The sequence below is a fragment of the Heliangelus exortis genome, chromosome 2 (assembly GCF_036169615.1).
Source record: "Heliangelus exortis chromosome 2, bHelExo1.hap1, whole genome shotgun sequence".
NCBI classification, from domain to species: domain Eukaryota; kingdom Metazoa; phylum Chordata; class Aves; order Apodiformes; family Trochilidae; genus Heliangelus; species Heliangelus exortis.
The window spans coordinates 107,544,141-107,561,501 of NC_092423.1; the positions used below are offsets into that span (position 1 = coordinate 107,544,141).

General features: G+C 36.3%; 1 protein-coding gene across 5 annotated transcripts in view; it reads right to left on the reverse strand.

Moving 5' to 3' along the window:
- Nucleotides 1–479: 479 nt before the first annotated feature.
- The window catches only part of TRAPPC8 (trafficking protein particle complex subunit 8), a 51,695-nt gene continuing 34,813 nt past the window's right edge, over nt 480–17,361 (reverse strand). For 3 of the 5 annotated variants that reach the window (XM_071737420.1, XM_071737417.1, XM_071737422.1), the window contains 8 exons: nt 16,835–16,903; nt 16,691–16,731; nt 15,327–15,512; nt 14,754–14,855; nt 6,696–6,743; nt 5,184–5,329; nt 3,610–3,699; nt 480–1,540 (listed from right to left, as the gene is read on the reverse strand). In XM_071737420.1, coding sequence (XP_071593521.1) covers nt 1,306–1,540; nt 3,610–3,699; nt 5,184–5,329; nt 6,696–6,743; nt 14,754–14,855; nt 15,327–15,512; nt 16,691–16,731; nt 16,835–16,903 — 917 coding nt within the window. In that variant the 3' untranslated portion in view covers nt 480–1,305. The remainder of the gene's footprint in view (nt 1,541–3,609; nt 3,700–5,183; nt 5,330–6,695; nt 6,744–14,753; nt 14,856–15,326; nt 15,513–16,690; nt 16,732–16,834; nt 16,904–17,361) is intronic. The other 2 variants (XM_071737421.1, XM_071737419.1) reach the window with 1 other exon arrangement.

Consider the following 17,361-nt stretch of genomic DNA (forward strand, 5'->3'; position numbering starts at 1 on the left):
CATCTGGAGGGCAATATAATGTTTCATAAGCTACTGCTACTCTATGAAGAAAATTCCTTCAGCCACCAGACAGAGCAGATTGTCAAAAGCCTTACATTTCTTTAGATGCTTGATTTTCCTTGTACTCTGCTGAACTAATGCAGCATAAACTCCAACTCCCAACTCTAACTCCTGGTTTTGCTGCATTTGATAGTTCCACACAGCCTTCACTATGTTCAGCAGCTAGAACTCCAATTAAAAACCCACAGCACATCACAAGTAATTGAGGTTCCTCAGACAGCTGAAACCTGCATCATACTCAAGTACACTGGATAAGAACTCAAAAGGCAAATATAGCACCCACTATAAGTTTCAGTGTCCTGTGATGACAGGAACTTCACCTGAGCAAAGCTCACCATGAAGATAATACAGAATATATATACAGCATCAGCACCTGCCAACTGATACAGCTGAAAAGGAAAGAAAAGGCCACAAGTCCATACAGCGAATATGGTGTATGTTTTATTCTATTTACAGTACATTTGTTATAAATATAATACATTTCTTGAAAATCTTGAGTAGATTTTTTTAAAACAGATCAATTGTTATAGTTACATAATAAAGGAAGTGACAATTTATATGACAATCTCATGGTTGTGGAAATAGTGCATTCTGTGTTGAGATGAACGAGGAAATACTCAAACTGGGTGAAGAAGCTTTTTTTTTTTTTAAACACCTTAGGTGGGACTTGTACGTAAACCTCGAAAGGTCACCAGTTTCCATAAACAGGAAAACTCAAAATAAAATTTTAAACGAAAGAAATGGGAAACAGAAATGGATTTGAGAGACCTTATTGAATTTCACAGTAACATTGGAATTTATCATGACTAATGGGCTTCAGACAGGAAAAAAGCCAATGAGAGTTTCTTCCTGAACCATTTCCTAATACAGCCACAAATATTAAACACGCCATGCTGGAAGTTGTAACAGCAGTCAAGCTGCATTTTTGACAGGGCATAGGACATACAAATATGTTCAGATCTGGAGTTAGAGAGTATTTTGAGTTATGAATATCATAATTACCAGAGAAGAAATACATTATAAAAGGATAAACGTAATTTCAGTCCAACGTGCGTTGCATTGAGAAACAAACTGACAAGTTGTCTGAATATTTTGCTATTTTCTTTTCTACACAATCTTTAGTACAAGTTAGATGTCTGAGGTGCTATTTCCAAAAACTGCAGCAAAACGTCAACCAGCAATATAAGAAAAGAATCCCATTTATTTTGTCTTTTAGTGTGATTTTTTACTTTTTCCAGGAAGTGGTCAGATATTATTAATAATAATCAGTGCAGGCATGGAGTTCTGCTGACTCGTTTCAAACAAAGTAACTTGGTCCACTAGCTTGGCAAACACTCTGGGGGTTCCAAGATTATAGACACCTGTATGAACGAAGCAAGCTTTCAGCTGCAAGCTATAGACCTCCTGGCTTTTAAGTTGAAGCTTGTACTGGGTTTGCCCAAGCCACGTGAAAGATCCATGGATTTCTAGTGCTTCTGGGCTGAAAAAGAAGGTAACAATATTATTTCTCTGCATTTGAAGCCTATATTACCAGTTCACATGATTCCCTCCAAACTCAGTTTTGCCCAAGATTGCACAATGTGTCTCCATCAACAACCCCTTACAAAGATATGCTTGCTTATGCTTTATGAGAACTTCTGAAAAAATGTCAGAAGTTGGGAACTTAAGTTACAATTCTGGCAGTCTTTGGATGCAAGAGTGCCCACTGCACTCTTGTGACACTCTTGTGTCTTTGTCTTGGAAGCTGGCAAGTCTTTTTGACTACTTGCCTACAGTAATTTCCCTTAAGTGACTGACTGCTCCACATGCATCATGCTTTGTTTCACACACACACACACACACACACACACACACACCCCTCCCTTATTTTTAAAAAATTAAGGATTTTGTAGCAAGACAAAGCTAGACTTTGAAAGGGTAACAGCTGCAGTCATAAGTACAGACAGACTTGCACTTTACATTTTATCAAGATGCTAAATGCTGCTTAAAACAGTTGTCATCTTCTTTCCTGCTACATCACACACACCTCATGCCCACAAACATCCACACTCAGAGTTCCTAAGGTAGCCACCCTTAGGTATCTTTATGGATCTCTGTGCCCACCCATCAGCTCAATTTAACTCTGTCTCCTTTCTTCTGATCAAATATATTTTAGTGTTTTCTGACTCACACCTAATACACTCTTAACTCCCCTTGGCTCAGATTAATCAGTACACATCTTTAAAGCATTTCTTTGGTTCCCAATATACTGCACACTATATACAGAACATTTATACATATATAAAGGGATGAATTCCAGTGTATTCCCAGCTTTCTACAGAACTGGCATGCAACACTAATCATAGACACAGTAACAAGATAAAAACTGTAACAGCTTTAGGAATTCCTATAGAAGTCATTCTTAGACCTGTCCCTGACCCCAAGTTTAAAGAGAGTGGGTATCACACAAATAATTAGCATGGATATAAACAACTTTATAGATACTGTGGTAATAAGGGTGAGGTGAGATGTGGAGCGTGTTATTTTTTCAGAAGTTTCAAGATACATGCCCACACTCTCTTTCCCAAGACAAATCTTATAAAGCTGTTAGAAAATATGAACATCTTGTGAAAAAAACACCAGATTAGTGAATAGCTTCCTAATCTCAACTACTACATTGCACAAACTTAAATCTTCTCTATTTCTGAGCCTGTAAATTAGGCCCTGGGCTTTTAATTTCTTACCGGCCCGGATGGACTGTTGGCAAGACACCAACATTTTCCCATGACAATGACACACATACACCTGCCCCAAGAATCCCACAATCTATTTTGTGGTAAGCAGACCAAGTATTATGTCTATAGGAGAAAAGGCCAGGGGGTGAGAGGGTATGACCCAAAATACACAAGTTAAATCAGCTTGTTTTAGCAGAAATGGAAGAATCAGAGGTATATCATGGTACTGAATTCTCTCTCTCCCACAGAAATCCTTAGTCAAACTTTTAGAAACAATTCACGAGAGACTTCCTCAGGACTAATATTTTCACACATAATACTACAGACCTAAGCAAAGGGTGTTTCATAAGCTAAGAATCAGGTGACAAACCACAAGGAAGTCCTAAAGACAAGTAAGGCTCTATGACGTTTTATATAAAGTTATATTGCATGAGGAAGTATTTGTTTAAACTTCAAAATTTTTCTACAAATTACTTAATATTTTAAAAAACAAAAGCCCAACAACATGTATTTAATAAAGTAAGGTTGCTGAAGCTCATATTTCAATAGTTCAAAAACATTTCCATTTTCCTAGAAAAAAAAAAAAAAAAAATCTGCAGTTTAACTATTCAATAGTTACAATTCAAGGTGCTGTTTTAGCAATAGCCAGAAGTAAAACTGAGCACTGACTGAAGATTCCCATTTGACTAAATGACCTTTTATCACCTTCAATTCTTTCAAGGAACAATGTTGAAAAAATCCTAGATATTCAGTACAGGAAAAACATTACAGGAATCCTCAAAACTGGGAAGTATGCTCAGAAAAAAAAATGGTTTACTAAACATTCCCACATTACCTTGTTGTTTTATGCCGCAAATCAATCATCACATCTACAACAGCCTGAGAACAGTTGGAAAGTAGAAGAGTGACAGGTACCAGACAGAGGCTGCAAAGAAAAACAGTTCCATAGAAAAGAAAAAAAGTCTTACTTTGCATAGTCTTTAATGTCTCTTAAATACTTAAAATATCAAGTTATATAAAATTAGCATGTAGTTTTCTGTTATGCAAGTGTCAGAGTGTAGGTAGCAATAAAATCACTTACATTGATGAGTTACTTATAACCAAAGCCACCAAGGCAAAGGGCAGCTGAGAAAGGTATTACTTATACTTTTGCTAGCTTTATGTTTACAGGAAATGTAATGACAACAGGTATTTCCAAATGTGATAATGTGATCCAGTGTTCTACTCCCTGAATAACTGTTCAGCACATTTTATCCAGATACTGCTACTCCACATTGTCTCCTGCAGAGGAATTGCCAGCATCTGGCTTAAGTTTTAGCCAGAACCATGCCCAGATGGAACAGACAGCACATACATAGTTGGTATTGATTTAAGCCTTTACCCTGCATGAAATTAATACAGTGAATTGATATTATTCTTGTTCACAATTAGTACAACTGTTTTTATAAATAATGCTGCAGCAGCAAAGACCCCAAGATATTCTGAGGCAGATTTACATATTACTGCAGCTGAAACAGCTCTATGTGGGAAATGATTTGTGCAACTGGAATTTCTTGCCATTGCTTTAGAGTTTAAATATCCTAAATTTGCAACAATTAACAACTATGGCAAATAAGTTATGAACTTGCAACTGGAGTAAAGCATGCTTTATAACTGTCATTAAATTATGCCATCTTATAAAGCATTAAAATGTCAGATTTTAAGAATGAAATCCCTTTCTTTTGGCAACTTATGTAAGCTGAAACTTTAGGGGAAAAATATAACAAAATAAAGTTTTGAGATAAAACAACTCAAACCAAAATGAGTATATCTTTGTGTTTCAAGTAAATTTAATTTTGTGTCTGGATACGAATCCATAGGACTATTTCCATTTTCATTTTGAAAGATTCATGGATTTTACAGGCTCCAACTAATTCACTCTAGGTGTCTGCTTTTTGACAGAAGTTTTTTGATCAGAGGTTCTGATATTCTTCCAGGAGACAAGCCCCATTCATCCAAACTGATACCACCTTTCCTTCTGACATCAATCAGAACCATTTGTAGATAATCTTGGCAAGTCAGATACTGAAGACATAACAATTCTTTTGACTATCAAGTAACTCTTACTTTCTGTCTAGATTCTCACAGTACCTGCACTGTTCACTCTGACACCAAGACATCAGAATATTTTTTTTTCCAGTAAGTTTGGTAATATTACTAGCTAACATTAAAACTGAACCGTGGTATTAGAGCCTGTTTCTCTACATGAAACTTCCATTTTGCTTAAAAAATTCTGAAGCAGTCAGTTCAAGAATTGCACAAGATTTCAACCTTGCATACCTGATGCTTATCTTTTGTATCATAACCCTCACAGAATCTCTCAAAATTTAACAGTATTTCAAGAGTTTCTAAAGAAAATATTGCACTAACCTTTTTTGATGGAAAGAATGATTGAAAGACTCTGGATAACGCAGACTTGTCTTGATAAGATTAGAAAGCTGCTCTGGTGTTGGTCTTGCAGGTACTGGTGTGCTTTCTGGTCGAAAAAACTTCAAGAGAACTGTTTCTGGTAATTCCTAAAACACAAATTCAGAATGACATTTAAGACACTGACATACAGCACTGTGCAATACAACACAAGAAATGTAGTCACAGAAGCTACAATTTTACATCATGAACTACAATTCCAGGGAAATAAATCTACACAACATCATGAAGCTTATCTTTTTTTTTTTTTTTCAATGTGTTTTTTAGCATGCTAGATGAAGAACTGATATCACTTATCTATTACCTTCTCTTGAGACAGATTTCACAGCTGCTTGTGAAAGGACTAGATATGCAAGTTTCACAAAAGCATGCTACTATTGCAGTAGTTTGTTAGTGTTTGGTTTTGGTTTGTTTCTAAGAAAAAGAGACAGCATTTACAGTTCCCTATTCAGCAGCTCTACCTAAAAAAATAAACAAAATAATCCACCACCTGCCCTGGAAAGTTCACAATAGGAAAGCCAATACCAAGTTTCCCAAATCAGACCCAAAGAAAAGCAAACAGAAGCTTATAGGGAACATGCTAACAATGACAGAAATACTTAACAACACAGAGTATTTTAAGAATTGTATAGCAAGCTCTTGCAGGTATGAAAGCCAAGCACTGACACACTACTTGGGATTCATCCTAAACTTGTGGGAAGAATCAATCTCTGAAGCAGAAGAAATGCTGACACAGATGACACAGAAAGACAACACCAAATGAGGCAACGAGGTTGCATTTGGTCCAGCATTACAGCACTACTGTAACTCTATCATCATCTAATCTGTTTTGCAAGAAGGATTTATTCAGGAAGAGGCTGTCTCTTAGTGTACCCTTATAAATCTATTTTCCAAAAAGTCGACCTTTAGAAGAAAAAAATTTGCAGCAGTGTGACTGACTACTAAAAGTATCTGAAGATATTCAAAGCCACCAGTAAGTCAGTACAGTGAAACAAAGTAATACTTGTCATTTAAGGGTGATGGACTGTTCTTTGAAATTTGAAGAAATACTGTAGGCAACACAAACTGACTCAAAATAACAGGTACAATGGATATTAGGCAGTATGTATAAGTATCAGCACCTGTGCTGGTAAAGAAAGACTTCACATATTTTATCAGGTTTGCAATTCTTTCCTCTCAAAAGAAAGACTAGTTTTCTTAAAAAATAATTTGAGAAGAAAGAATATATTTCATGGTAACAATTACATTTATTTTAAGCACTGAATGAATTTATTTTCACCCTACCCTGTGGGTATCAAACTTGATGAAAACTGACAGCATGAAATACAGAAAAGATTACATGTTTTCATTTAAATTGATCTTTCCCCTCAAATTACAGTCCAACCAGCTTTTCAATGCTCTCTCCAATCACATATCAATATCCTGCACACTGTAGTTTGCCCTAGAGTCAATTACCTGTTCCAAGTCCTCCCAATCAGAATTCCCGAGTATTTTTTTTAAACCCTACAAAAGACAAATATGAAGGTTTATCTCTAGACAAGAACATCATGAAATGCAGCAGGAACATTTACCAGTGAAAGTGCAGAGATATCTTAATACTTCAAACCTTTAGTCCTAATATTACACCTCTGCTGAAGGACTGGAAAGCAGCAAGATTAACCATTTACCACCATAATTCCAGCCAGCCTCTGGGTATCAGATTCAGACAAGATGTCTGTGTCTCCAAGTTCAGTTGCTCAAAGTCTAGGGTTTTTTTCCTAACTGTGTACCTAGAACAAAGGCTGAGACATGACATTTAGTACATGATTCATTTGCCTAATAGTTAAGAAGAGAGTTAATGATAAGTTTAAAGGTGCATTAAACCCCTGCTCTGCTCTAAGAGCTTGGAAAATTGGATCAAGGCTACAAAAAAGATGCCCATACCCTACCTGGGCATCTATACTCTCCCTTGAAGAATATGCACCAAGTAGTTCAAAGCCTCAAGACTTTTGATTACTCACACTTAGAAACAAAGTAAAACAAAATTGAGAATTAAACAGCTGATATTTTGCTGCTGAACTCCTAGAATACCAGCCCAAATGAAGCACTGACTTTTTAAGAGCAAAACCAAAAGTTCTGACATCTGAAGTCTGCTTGTTAACCCATCAGGGTTCCTTGCAAATAGTTCAAAAGTGCCATGGGCTCCCATAGACAACAAGCACCATGTATTGCACACAAGAAGGCCACTGCAGTGGTTAAGATACTCCCCTTTAAAAAATGGCTAAGGTGTTATTTGAAGCTCTCATCCATACATACTGACAGAAGTACAGATAAGACTGGAGAAGCCTTCATTACACGAGGAGTTTGGAAGAACTGCACTTGTGGATGGGGTAGGGAATGTTTTTTGTTACTGTTTTAAATTTTATAGTCTCATGTTTAAGCTTACTGGTTTTTTTACTATAAACACACAAGAGGAAGTAACATGAGCCACACTCTGCTCTCACAGTTACCTTCCAAAAGCCACAACTGTGTGATTGGTGCCAGGAAAGTTGCTTCTTTTTTTGGCTGGCTCTTTGCTGTCCAAAGCCACCCACAAAAGTCAACTTCAAGCAAATCAGACAGAAGCTCACTATTATAAGTAGAATACTCTCCACATCTTCACCTATTCAGTAGTTAGGAAAAAAACTGGATCTTTAGTCTGATGTTCTGCTGCTCTGAAACAAAAGTTGTTTATTACCCCTATTTACACTGCTAAAATTGCATATTAGTAATTCACAACCAGTTTTAGATATCTCCTGCAACTGTCCTAGGCTCAAAGTTAGAGAAGTCAAATCTTAAACTGGTCAAAGTATCTTTCTGCGTTATCTGATAGGTGCAATATGCAAGTCTGCCCCCAGTACATTCTTTAATCACTTAGAATGCACTTTCAAATTGAAAAGCTCTTACTTTTTACCAGATGGATGGATGTGATGTTATCTTCACATGCAATTACTTTAAATTCTTTTTCTATGTAATATTAGACACCTTAAAAGTTTCAATTTCAAAAACAATCTTCTCAATGTCTGGGTCAATGTGCTCTCAAACATATCAGAAAAACTTAAATGCCACAATTTGATTTCCAGGTTGTATGAAAATTCAGCACATCTGCCCCATAAATCAAGTTACACAGAGCCAAAAGGACTAACATGCTCAGTCAAGTATGAAGGACCAGGATGCACTGCATAGAATAAAACCTTAACAAGAAACTCTTGAACAAAGCTAAAAGTAAAAGTAGAATATGTGAAAGCAAGAGAATAAAAGCAAGATGAGATACTAAGGGATGCTTCTTTCCCATTTTAAGGCAGTTTTAAGTTGATTCCTTCACTATGCAACTTATAACTTCTCTATATTCATTCTATTTCCTAACTATGGAAGTAACAACTCCAAGCAAAGTGCTTCATTAAGACATTAGTAATAATGCACTTGAGAACACAGATTTTATTATCTGTGTATGTGCAGTCCCTCAATATGTAAAGCAGCAGATACAATTTTTTGGCTATTTAGAATATTTCAGTCATGGTAATCCTGGTTTGGGCCAGGATAGAAGTAATTTTCTGTCTTTTAATTTTTCTTTCACATAAGTCTCTTCTAAGTAGCTGTACTTGCTGAAATAAACAGCAAGTTTCTCAGTCAGTGTCTGCTTCTAGGACTGATACTGCTTTGTGGGAAATCTGCGGAGGCTTAAAGGACGACACGCAGTCACCAATATGGTTAAAGTGAAGTCATTTATTAACAGTGGACACTCGCTTTATATAGAGCCTTTGTTTATATAACGATATCTTGCAGGTGGCTATATCTTGGCCACAAATCCTGTTCTCACAGAACTTCTGCTGGCTTCCTCATTATCCTGTTATTTCTTCTTTTCTACTTCCAGCTCCCTTATCTTTTTCCCCATAGCTCATCTTTCAGTAACCTTGCAGCTGGGTCTCAAGGCCCTTAGTTTACTCTAGCTAAAGCTAAATAGTCAGGATTGCTCACATATCTGTTTTCTTCCAGACAGTTTCCCAACACTGCTTGATGTTTATAGTCAGGGCCAGAGAATGGTCTGCAGAACCAAGGCCACTGCTCAGTTCTGAGGAACATCTTGTGCTCCAGAAAGAGAAAGGGAGTAAAGGGGTCACATCTGCAACCCTTCTTTAGGGAGGAACAGACAACACAGGTGACCAAAACTGACCAGAATATTCCATCCCATTTGCATCATACTCAGTATGAATTTGAGGGATCATGAGGATCAAATCCCTTCACCCTTTGCCTTTTTCCCTCCCCTTTGGTCCTTCTCCACCTGTCCCTGTTTACTTCAGCATCCTGGGAGGATTCCATCCTTTTGTCTGCCTGTGGTCCCAATCTGTGTCAACCTGAACTCGTGTGTTCCTGCCTCCTGCTGGACTTTCCCAGGGCTGCCCTGCAGCCTCAGTGGTGACGTGAGCATTAGTGGGGAGAAAGAGGGGAGGAACACAATGTTGTTTTTCTGTATACTTGTACATATTTATTTTCCCCCTTTTTTTATATTACTGTTTCATTAAAGCTGTGTGGTTTAGTTTCCAACCCATAAGACTCTCTCCCTTATTCTTTCTCCTTTCTTTCTCAAGAAGAGGGATTAATAGAGAGAATCTGTCATTCAGTTTGCTGGCCCAGCATTAAACCATGACAGACAACAACATAATCCAGTCCTCCCAAACTGGTACACTAACTGGTACATTAGCATACAACAGAGTGAAAAATGCACACTTCAGCTTTCGATGTTTACCCTTAAGAATTTTACTTCCCACCACCAGGCTGGTGATTTAAGAAAGTCTTAAATCTATTCTGACAATCTGTGTTTGATTCAAGTATCCCTCCCCACGTATTCTGTAAAAAAACATTCTGAATGAGCACAAGATACCACTTCAAGTAATTCACTGTTAGGAAAAAAGTTATTTAAAGCCTCTTCTACCTTTCAAAAATTCCTACTTGCAACCAAGCTACTGCTGCCTGACTAAGATGCATCTGCATTAAGAAGTGCTACCAAAACCTACCATCTCTTAAGTGCTAAACTGTCAATAAGCCTGCATCTATGCTATTAATTTTATGAATTTTACTTTACACTAGCACTGGCCTAATCCATAGGAATGAATGAGCAGCAAAGAAGCACATCATGTGCAGTCCTGGAGCACATCTAGATTAATTCTGCCTGGAAGGTATCCACTTTGTACACTACAAGACTGCTTGAAAATGAAAATAGAGGGATGACATGGAGACTATCTTAAGTATGTCTATGAATTTATTTTAGATCAGGCCAATTTACATCATCTACAGAATTTAGTCAAAAGTAAGGCTAAAATCTCATGCTTTTGTGTTTCAGAAGTACAGAAGCACTACTCCCCACATGCCAGAAGTACTTATGGACACACAATAACAGAACTAATTACCTTAACTGGAAATGACCATCAAGGCTACAGTCTAACCATTAACTTAACACTGACAAGAGCTTAACTAAGCCATACCCCTACACACTACATCTATATGACATAGGTGCTTCTCACCTTCCATCACAGCAAAATTTTTGCCAATCAGAAGCATGGTAAATGCTTCAGCCTCACACTGCTAGTTCCATCCCACCACATTAACATTGTGCTTTTCCTTTGGAATCTTTTGGTTTAAATTCACCAGATTAGAAAAACATAGGAAACGGCAATAAGAAATAATATTCAGCAACAGCCCTGACTGTGCTTGGATGCGTAAAGCATTCCAAGTTTTTGTGCTTTTACTACGTTAGGGTAGAGAGGTCAAGAACAAGCTGTATTTCAGATGCAATCATAGTTGACCTTCAGTCAAAGCAACCCGATTCCTGAAAGCAAGTTTCAGAAGACAAACAGCACCCATAGTAGTATCACTGCCAAAAAAAAAACCAGCAGCTATTAGTAAGAAACACCTAGCTAATTTTTATTAGTGACACTTTCACTATTTGGACTCAAACAGCTATTGCTAACACAACTCTTCAGACCTATTTACTATACTAACACTTTACGTGAGTCACGTATGGTTGTTAGAGACTATATCACATCACTTTGTGATATCTTTTGTGTCTCTGATTCAAGGAAATAAACCATTAACAAAATACCATTTTTTTTCAAAAACACAATAAAAATTTTTTTCCATACTACCTACAGAGCTTTCTATATGCAACAAAACCAATATTGACTCCAGTAAAGCATTAAAGCCTTTTCCTTCTGCATACTATGTGTTATGATTCTAAACTTCTAGAACATACAGATGTAAGTAGTTCATCACATCACCTCAGAAGTCTATGTCCAGTAACCTATGCTAAAAAGCAGTGCTACCTACCTAGAGCGGAAAAAACAAAACAAAAAACACAACAAAAACCAGAACAAACAAAAAAACCAACACAAACAAAACCCGCAGTGTAAACAAAACAAAATTGCATCCAATGACAGAAAACCAGTAAGCTTCATAGTCATGGTTGTGATTGTCCTAGCATGAAAAAAGTTTAGGATTCATAATTCTATTTTGAATAGATGTGAAAAAAAGGAAATGCATGCATTTGAGCATCCAAATATAATTTGTTTAGAATTTCTTATGTGGGTATACACAGAAATTTTAGCCAGATTTTTAGCCTTCTCCTAAAACCTTATCTTGGTTTTATAGAAAACAGAGGTTCTATCTTGATTTTATCATACTATGGCAAACTATGCTACTGTGATAAAGAAATAAAGAAATAATTGCATCTTGCTGTCTGTTCCACATCCCTATTGCATGCATTGCATGTTCCACAATGAACCATGCAGAAGCAGCCATGTGTCCTTGCATCTCTGTCAGCAATCTAACATGCTAGCTCAGGCACGTGACAAAGATCATTTTATAGCAGCACAGCCAACAACCCATCCACCAGCAACTGCTGGAAGAAGTTGAGAAACACAACAGTGTCAACGAATACAAACCTGCTGTTCTTTTACTATAATATTTTACTGCAGCTTTGTTTCCCTGAACAGTTCTAGAAGCTTCTATAAATCCAAACTAAACCCTTAAAAGCTGGCAAAGATTTAATCTGAATATACCATAACTGACAAAGCAGCATAAGCCAACCAGAACATAGAATGTAACCAAAAGATAAAGCAAGTTCTCTTGATCTGTTCAGTTATTTGATTAATTCCATTAAGACTTGATTCTTAATGGGAGCTAAAAAAAAACCAACAAAAACAACAAAACAAACAAACAAACAAAACACAACATAGCAAGAAATGCAAGGAGTGGACTATTGCATCTCAGGTGACAATCTGTTCAGGGTGTGCAAATAAATCCCTTTTTCATTTAAGAACTGGTAACCAACATGCATTGGTAAGAAGCATGCATCTCCATCTCCCTCTGCTGTCTAGACCACAGAAAACAACCAACTTCTATCCTGTCAGCAAAGGATACTCAGGAACAGTCTGGAGTTTCCAACCCTGCTTATTACTTAAAGAATAAATACAGACTTAAAAGACAACTATTTTAATGCTACATTAGAAGTCTTAAAACTATACACTGAAAGTGTTCAGTTAGTAATGTTTATGGTTGGGAGCAAGGTAATTCAATGACAATATGCAATCCTTAATATGTTAAGTGTATTATTTTCTGCCTAGCCTCATTTAATGCTATTTTGGGGATCCATTTCATTCTTAAATGTGGAGTGAACAAAAGTCTCAAATCACTTCATGTTATACCTCACCTCTCATTTCAAAGGAGTTCATTTACTTTCCTCACAGTACATATTTACAATTAAAAAAAAAAAAAATAGAAGAAAGCATATGAAATTTCTTATCCTTAGCATCCCTGAAGTTACAGGTTCTTAAAATCCAAGGTAAATCTGAGCTTTGTTTACCATGTGGACACAGAATTTACGACCACCATTACCCATGTACCAAATTTCAACAGCATCATAACACAGATGCATTTTTGTTTCCAACCAAGGTTCAGAATGCAGTTATAATAATAACAGCTGAGGAGAAATGGATTATAGATACAGAATGCTGATAGGGAAGCATGTATTCCCCAAAACAAATTTCAGGTACGTATGGATCCTCTTTATTGCTGGTGGCAGGCTTCATGTCTTTTAGTTTAAAACTGAATTTGATGCAATCCAGCAGACATGGAACTCTAGTTTTCTTACATGTCTTTTCAGAATAAATGTGCAAAATTCTGTACCTAGCATGTGCAGTTGTTTGTTCTAGGATGCTGATGCAATTCATTCCTAGTTTTTCTCTCCCCACCCCTTTGCTAGAACCAGACCTCAGTGAAATCAGAAGTCCACGATGTTTTCTCTCCTAATTTTAGATGTCTACAGTGGGATCTACCATTCTACATACACCTTAAGACAGGAAAGACAGTACTGGAATGGGAAGCTGAGGTGGGGGAATGTTAAGTGAAAAATAATAATCTTCAGAAATTAGAACTTAAATTTTCCTGCTTTTCAGTACCAATGAACACCAGTTTAGCTCAAACTACATACTCTTATCTATTCCCATCTACTTCATAGCAAAAAAAAATTAAGTGGAAAAATCATCTTCATGATGTAAAAATACTTAAAGGATTATGAACCAAAGCCAAGTGCAGAGCTTCAGAGTAGTTGACTGCTTGCATTATGCCATGATATGTAGAGAAACATTGTCCTACATTGTTTTCCTGGCAAAATTTATGCATAGTGCTATGTATGCACTATGTATGTATGCATGCAACTTTGTGTAAGAGCTCACTGAAAGGTACATATAAGAGCACCAGAGCAAGAACAGCAATGTAGTGCTCAGCAGAAGTCTAAACAAGACTTGTTTCTTCTTTACCATTCTGCACATTAGTCTTCACACAGGTAAATTGCATCTAATATTGATGTTTTTACAGAACCTTATCTGTATCTTTCATAGTTATTACAGACTTATGTACCAGGAGACACCCACCAGCTTCTTACAGATGCTACCTTCTTTCAACTATCAGACAAGCTATAAAGCTTCCAAGTGATACAATGTGCTATGAACTAATCAATTCCAGAGCTTTCAACATCTTTTTAACTGATCCAGTGATTCTGCTGTTCTAATATTTTACACTAAAGTTGTGCATTGTAACAGAATTAGTAACACTCAAAACCAATTCCACCATTTTACTATTAACTTTGTTTTGAAATAATCATTAATTTTTATTTAATACCATTAAGCTCCTAGCTCTATCCTGAAATACCACAGAACAGCTTAATCCAAATGCATAGCAGTATATCTACTTGTGTATTGCTTTTCTAAGCTTTCAGCTGAGTCTAGCTATTTCAATATAGATGAGTAGTAAAAACGAAGTAATTAATTCTGAATTATTTAGTGATATCTGCTAATTTAACAATACTGGTATCTGATGTAGGTTCTACAAAAGGACCCACAGTGATTCCACTTAATTAGAAGAAAACACATCATGCTTATCTTGGAAAAGCAATTATAAAAGAAAAAAAAAAAAAAAAAAAAAAAAATCACACTAGATTACCTGCTTCTGAGGAAATGAAAATGCCTCCTTCCCAACTGTATGAAGAGCAACATGATGCTGGCCCTCCAAAATAAGCTGCTTGTTGTCTTCCACAACATATGCCTAAAGAATATAATAAAGGCATTAGCAGACCAGCAACTATCATAAGCTTCATAAGCCAGAACTACTGACTTGCCCCCTAGTTTACATGGATAATTCTGTACTGTTCAAATCAAATGCTAGTACGACATTTATTTTATGTGTATGCTTTTAATTTTGTAAGCACAAACAATGGCAGAAATTTAGTTACTTCTTAATACTAGCATTCTGGTAAGTAAGATCCTCTTCTTCAAAACTACAGTACTATGATAAAAGCAAGCATTAACAAATCTCTTGATGCAAGATTTAAGAATTTTCTGTTTTAAGAAGAGAACTTTTAAGAACTGGGTGCATCAAGTAACATAAAACTACTTAAGCACACTTATTACAATAATGGCTATTAAGACTGCCTTTGCTTCTTGACATCACTTCAGTTTATTTTCTAACAGTCATATTTCATGGCCATATTACCACAAAGGTTCCAAACATACCTACCTTCCACAGTACAACAATGTTCAAATCGACTTCACTGCATCTTTGTATCAATCTCACCGTCTCATCAAATGATTGTTTCACAGCCCTTTGAGATGCAGAAGCATGAGACTGCACATGAGTTCTTTTAATTTCAGAGGACAAGCTTTGAAAAAAAAAGTCTGCACAAGGACTGGCTGAACTTATTATCTGCAAGATTAAATAAGATTAAAAAAGAGTGCTTTCAGAACAGGATGCAAGCTGACACAAGTTACTTTTAAAAGAGCTCATCGCGTATTTCAGTTCTGTTACTTTGCTTTGCTTCCCCTCGCAAGCCCACAGGATGCCACACTTGTTGCTCTACCTACTGAGCTAGGGTAACACAGGGAAACAGAGCTACAAATTCCTCATACCCACAGAGACAATCTGCTTTTGGAGTAACTGTCTAGAAGAGAGGGCCCCATCCCCTCAATTAGAGAATATTTCCTTACAAGAAAGCTGAAGTTCATGCAGCTCATCCAACTTTAAAAATGCATCTGCCTCAGGTCATTAGTCTTAACTTAAATTTATATGCTTATAAAATGAAAGGGTAGTGAGCTTACAACAGTTGGATGCATATATGGAAAATCTACACACAGCATAAATTGAGCTATCTACACTATGCTAATGTAGATTTCTGATCTGATGCAAGTGGTCTACTTCCCTCAGGCTCTGGCAAAATATTTGCTGTACCAAGATCAATTGCTGAAAGGATTCTTCTTCAGACAATACCTATATGCTTAAAAAGATTAAAAGAGCATAGTAGTCTAGAATGTTAAGCTTTTAAGAAAAAAAAAAAAAGAATCCTTAAACTGACTGCAGTCTGTATTAGTAGTTTCAAAATTTAGTATCTACATCCATTGTAAGTTTTCAGACTATTTCTAGAATTAGAAAAAGCTGTAATTAGAATTTTTAAACTTATCTTGATAAAAATATAATTAAGAAAAATACAATTGAACAACAATTTGACATGCAGATCTCTACTAGAAAATTAGAGGACTGGGGAAATACTGAACTTTCTGAAGAAATGTTAAGAACTGCTCTGAAGGGTTAGAAAGAAAAGGAAAACAGCAAAAAAGTTCATATTGCAATGTGCTCCTGAATTATTTCAGAACTTAGAAATCCAGACCATCCAGTATCCTATGCTACCTCTCTGAAAAAACAAAAAACCCCACAGAAAAAAAAAAAAAAAAAAAAAGAGGGGCTAACCTGGAAGACCACCATTTTGGAATTCTGAAGTTTCTGGCAAACTCAGCTTCCTACTTAACAAAAGGCTGTCACTGGGATACTTTCACATGACAGGGATGTCTTACACCAAACAAAATCTGCAGTTGCACTTGTTCACCTACCTGTTCATTTCCAAAGACAATGTCTGCAAATGTGTAATTTCCTAAGGGATAAAAAGTGGAGGCATTGTTTCAGCATCATAAGATGTCACAACTTCATCACACAGAATCCATATAGTATTTTCAAAAATTTAGAACAGAACATACCTTCTGTGTTTTTGCACCTTACTGCTTTAAAGCATAACTTTGCTCTCTCTCTGCTAGCAAGTTTAGTATCTGAAAGAAAAAGGTTGCAAGATTTTCACCCCCATTTCAACATAATCAGAGTCCCATCTCATTGCCCAGAAATCTTTAAACTTCATAAATAATATACTGATGATAATCAAGAAGTATAACTAAATGAAGCAGAGCAACTGCACATGATAGTAAAGATAATGAATCTTCTGTGACTGCACAGTAGTAAAGATGATGCATCTTCTCTTGACTCCTTCCATCTCCTTCTAGAATAGGAAGTGAGCCATAACACATGAAGGAAACACAAAAATAAGGAACAGAAGCAAGAGATTCAGTTTATCTGATTGGCTCACCCTCAATGTTTATACAAGAGGAATACATTTCTAGACAAATTGAAGTAAATATGATTTCAGCGTGCATGTAACAATAACATTTGTTAGATACAATAACAACACTTTTTCCATCTGGGGTAGTTTTTAAAAATTACCATTGTATTAGAT